The sequence below is a fragment of the Impatiens glandulifera genome, chromosome 8 (assembly GCF_907164915.1).
Source record: "Impatiens glandulifera chromosome 8, dImpGla2.1, whole genome shotgun sequence".
In the NCBI taxonomy this organism is placed as follows: Eukaryota; Viridiplantae; Streptophyta; class Magnoliopsida; order Ericales; family Balsaminaceae; genus Impatiens; species Impatiens glandulifera.
Genome location: NC_061869.1, coordinates 1 through 5565, shown reverse-complemented (window position 1 = coordinate 5565; position 5565 = coordinate 1). Strand labels below are relative to the sequence as shown.

General features: G+C 34.2%; 1 protein-coding gene across 1 annotated transcript; it reads right to left on the bottom strand.

Moving 5' to 3' along the window:
• Positions 1–309: 309 nt before the first annotated feature.
• Positions 310–5403, bottom strand: LOC124911198 (60S ribosomal protein L10a-2-like; the record flags this gene model as incomplete). The annotated part of the gene is made up of 7 exons (XM_047451649.1): positions 310–565; positions 738–803; positions 948–1054; positions 1275–1473; positions 1753–1972; positions 3799–4079; positions 5339–5403. Coding segments are annotated over 4 exons (743 nt in total), but the record flags the coding sequence as incomplete, so codon positions are not given.
• Between the last annotated feature and the right edge of the window lie 162 nt (positions 5404–5565).

Sequence of the window (5565 nt, the reverse complement as noted above, 5' to 3'; positions counted from 1 at the left end):
AATATTGTTTATATACATCTCTTAAAATATGTTTAAATTAATGAACCAAACTTATAATAATTTAGTGTTTTTTAATTAATTTACTATTCTATAAATATAATATACGGTTTAATAAATTCTAAAACGAAAAAATGCCAAAACTTCAATTTGAATAGAAATAACAAGTGTATTATAATTAGAGAAAGAATAACTCTTTACATACAAACAAACCTAACACTAAACCCAAATTACCGCCCACCCTTTGGTGAGGACCCGTTTGAACTGACTTCCAATGGGCATAATTACCACCACATGGGTCACAGGCCCATATTATAAGTATAATATAGAGAATTCTAATCACTTATATACATACTATTTCTTTTGTAAAGTAACGATGTGGGAACAAACTTTGCCTTACATTAAAAAAAAAAAAAGTAAGCTGAACTAAACTACAGAACTGAGAGTGATCCATAGCTTTAGCGGACTCATCCTCACTGAATTCTCCTCAGCGTCAAAGTCTTCAGCCTTTGTCCTATCAGCTTTCTCTTAATAAATCCTCCATTTCACTTTATCTGGTTTTCATCACCTATGAGCAATCAGTGAATCATTTACAGCATTCATCAGTATATGAAATAGAACTATAGAGAATGGAAAATAACTCAAAAAAGGCAGCAGCTAGAAGCAGTGCCATTCCTAGCAAGACAAACACAAAACACAGTAGCACAATAAGTAATGCACAAACCAACTGCTAAAATTACCTTATATGAATCAGCATCTGATGCTAAGGCTGTCAAGGCACCTTCTTGTACCATTTCTTTATCATTCTGAGCACACACAAAATTACAACAAGAGGGAATTGGTTCATTAACATGATGATCTGTATGTTTACATTATGCTAATTCATATTTGTCTGTATTAAATAAAAATAAAATTAGTAACAGTATGTAATACATGTATTCAGAAAATACCTGCAAAAGTATAAGCAGTTTGCTGACCAACTCGTCCAAATATGGTGTCAAAATGTTTGGGGTACAATTCTAACTGCAATTTAGCAGTGCTGAGGCAACATGTGTGCCTGTATAAAAAAATAACAAGATATAGAATCTGGTAAATGTAAAATTAGATTAACACCTCAAAGAATTTCCCAGCTCATAGAATCAACTACATCAGACCATCATCCAATGGATAGAAATCTCATAAAAGAACAAATACACAAAAGTCACAAAGCAAATTTTCTGCCAAAAGTCACATAAACAGAAAGGCCAAAAGTTCAATCTCAAGATTAAAATACAAACCTGTACACGAGGGTTCTGGAAATCATCCATTGACTAAAGCTGGTAAAACCTGTTGGTGGTACTGAACTTGCAAGTCTGTCCCCAAGTCTGTAGACAGTTGTCCAATAGCGTTGATGGCTGCCCACCTGACCCGAGGGTGAGGTTCTTGAAATGAACCCAGAACCATCTTGACTATCGGTTCAAAATTGTTTATCAACACCTGCAAAAAAATGTGCGTCATTTTCTGGGCAACTCCACCAACATCGTGCAATGTTCATATCATAAGTGTAACGAGCCCACAACTAACGATAATGTGGTAAAATAAGGTAAATTATTTCTTTTGTGCACACTGTAAAACAAAGTTTTAAATCACTTGCACATTGAAAATATTAAGGTCCATAGAATCATCGAATAATTTTATAAAATAGATACATAATCGGAACAAGGTTTCCCTATTCTCCGCATCTATTAATTTCATAAACATCAACAACACAATTACCTCTCCAATATGCTGAGCATCACCAAGCGTGCAGACCTTCATCTTGGGGCGAGTAATATGAGGCAACTTTAATGAACCACTGAAACGTTTGTCTTTCTGGGGATCATAATTCTTCAACCCAATCTGCAGTTCAACAGTTTCAATGAGGTTGCGCTTCTTCTCCTTGGCATCAGTTGATATCTGAGTAATAGCTTCTCTCAAGGCATCACTCTGAAGCTTACTGTAGATAGAAAATGAAAAAGATACTATTAATAATGAAAACAAGTGAGCAAAAAAGGAAGAGATCCAGAGACTTCTTCCAAGACAAGAACAATATAGAAAAATGTAGATTATCCATTAAATAGTGAATCAAAGTACTAAATTAACATTTATAAGCATGAGAGTATAAATCTGATCATATATCAAAGCAGTCCACAATTAGCATCTGATCCTCATGTAAGGATATACCATTAAACAAAGATCATTCAGAAATTTCGCTCAAAAGTTAGAAATGACATGCCAAGTCTAAGGAAGCCACTTAAGCAATCCTCCACATAAAATGAACCATAAATTTGATGAAATTACTTGATCGAATACCAATAAGCCTGACGAACTGATCAGTACATAATAAGCGTAACCAAACAAAGGATGCGAAGAAGTACCTCAGGGCTGAATCTCCGTCCTAGGCTCAAATTAGCACACTGAAAAAAACAGAAAGAAACATACAATCAAATTAGTCGGCAACAACAAATCAGTTGACAATCGTCTAGAAGACAGCATAAAAATGGAATGTAAAGGAGTAAAATCTGAAGTTCATCATCATTTTCTATAATTTAGATAGTAGTTCATAACTAAAGTTCAATCAATATTATTGCTTAAATTCATTTCCAAAGAACTTCCAATAGTTACAGAAACGAAAAAAAAAGTCTTCAAATACTCTATCAAAACAAAAGCAGAGATTCAACTGCTTGTCACGAGCATAGTTCGAATTTTTCCAAGCTAGAGTGATCTAGATATAGCTGTAACAAATTACATAGATTGCTGAAACAAAACCTAGAAAATAAATCACCAATTCGTCCAGGAATGAACAAGTCGTAAATTAATCAGCAAAATAGATTGATGAATGAATTAAATCTCCACAAACGAATACGATACAATCGGTTCCTAGTCAAGTAATTCGACACATGATAGCTAAATACGCCAACATCATATTTAAGATAATACAAGATTTGAGGACGGATGCTTTGTTCGAATACAAACTGAGAACGAAACAATTCAGATAATACAAGAGCAGCTTAAACAAAAGCAAGTCGAACCTTAGGTGAACGTGAACAAACTAGTTTTCAAATAGGCTCAAAATGTGTCGTGAAAGCTTGCATTACATGACAGATTAGAGGAAAAGTGGAAACCAAAATAATGAAACTTTTCTGCTGTTCCAAAAATAAAAGATGCATGAAGCAGTCCATGGGAATAGAATGACTAATTGGATTAATAAGATTTATGCTGCAAATAGATAGAACAAAATGACAATTGATCGAGCCAGATGTGAACTGAAAATACCAAAGTAATCACTAACTCCAATAATAGCAAAGACTAGATTGGAGAAATGAAACAATGAAAATAACTGTAGATATTGCAAGAGAACTCATGAAAATCTCATTGTGTAAATAAAAGATGCATGAAGCGGTCCATGGGAATAGAATGACTAATTGGATTAATAAGATTTATGCTTCAGATAGATAGAACAAAATGACAGTTGGTCGAGCCAGATGTGAACTGAAGATACCAAAGTAATCAATAACTCCAATAATAGCAAAGACTAGATTGGAGAAATGAAACAATGAAATTAACTGTAGATATTGCATCACCAGAGAATTGCTTAGCATAGGTGTTTATTAAGTCATGTTCTTTGCATGTCATGATCTTTTTGAAAATTTTGTTGATCATGCTACCAAAAGGCTAAATTTGATAAGAGCAGTCACTCTGTGAAACAAAGTTTTAAATCACTTGCACATTGAAAAATATAAAGGTCCATGGAATCATCAAATAGTTTTATAAAATAGATACATAATTTTATAAAGTTCCCTATTCTTCGCATCCATTAATTTCAGAAACATCAACAACACAATTACCTCTACAATATGCTGAGCATCACCAAGCATGCAGACCTTCATCTTGGGGCGAGGAATATTAGGCAACTTTACTGAACCACTGAAACGCTTGTCTTTCTGGGGATCATAATTCTTCAACCCAATCTGCAGTTCATCAGTTTCAGTGAAGTTGCGCTTCTTCTCCTTAGCATCAATTGATATCTGAGTAATAGCTTCTCTCAGGGCATCACTCTGAAGCTTAATGTAGATAGAAAAAGAAAAGGATACGTTAGAACTTCATTATGCATGGGTCTGAAGCAACATGACCAGTAATAGCTTATAATCAACTCTATAATTCAGTATAAGTGTACACAGATTTCACATTTTTGAAAAGCCAGAGGTAGTTCATACAAATCAAGAACAAATTAAATGACTGAACATATATTTTAACTGAACATACAATAAAACTCTCATAAAAATGTCAACAACTGCTGCTCCAAAATAAACTGGTAGATCCAATTCAGATATGCAGCTCAAATAATCAAGAAGCAATGCACTGCAATGATAAGGTTTCCTCTAAATTATTCAAACCCTTTAAAGATAAATAACTAAGGAAGCAATATTAAGATTAATGCAAGAAACTTCCAACAGCTTCAGAGGTTAGGCATGCTAAACTAATTACTGAATCAGATTCCATAACATCCTATGATTTCCACTAAAATAAACTAATTATGGATAGTCAAGAAGCAGGGTTTAGAATTTAGTCTAAACAATAAAAAATCAGATTGAACTTTGGCAACGTTTGACAAGATTGTGATTGTGAAAAAACTAGTTTTCAAATAGGCTCAAAATGTGCCGTGAAAAGCTTGCATTACATGACAGATTAGAGGAAAAGTGGAAACCAAAAGAATGAAACTTTTCTGCTGTTCCAAAAATATGGCTTAACACCTTTTGATTACTGCTCTTATGCACAGATACTAAAGTAATTGAACACTACACCTAATTGTTAGTCCAACTATCAACATGTAGAGAGGGTGTTCTTAGTCACTCCAAACACATTCATCTCATCTGGCTTCCTTGCATCACCTAATTGAAAATGAAAATGAAAATGAAAGAAACAAAATATATAGCTTCAATCGAAACGAAATGGTGATCTTAAGACAGAAGCATACAGTTCTTCTTCATATTTTTAAAATTCTTAAATCATCGGTTTGATGCATTTAATAACAACAGGTAGAAATGAAACCAGTTCAAACACAGTACCTGCACAGCCAGAAGCAAATTTAAATTCGTTTTTTTTAATCTAATTCAACAATACAGAAATGTTCGTGTTCTACTCTAAGATCAGAACAAAAGAAACAAAGTTATAGAAAAGGGAAGACAATTTTCTATTCAATCAGTTTTTGGAAATCCAATACACAAACCCATATGTTAATCGGAATCAAAAGCATATGAACTTACAGGTTCACAAAGGAGACAATATTGCTGATCCCTAGAGCTAATAAAGGGGGATCTACCTCTAATGCATCAGAAAAAGAGGTTATTCGAGCTTTCCTTTGCCAAAATCGCTCAAGTCTCCCCCCTTAGAACCACACCGTTCTCCCCCTTTATCTTATATTTCTTCTTCGGCCGCCTCGCGATCCTCCTCCAGGTGAGAGAAAAGAATAGACGAAGCTGAAAATGGAAAGGAGCGTCTGGTGCGTGTTGGACTTGGAGAAGAAGGAAGGGAAAGCGCTGTCTTGGT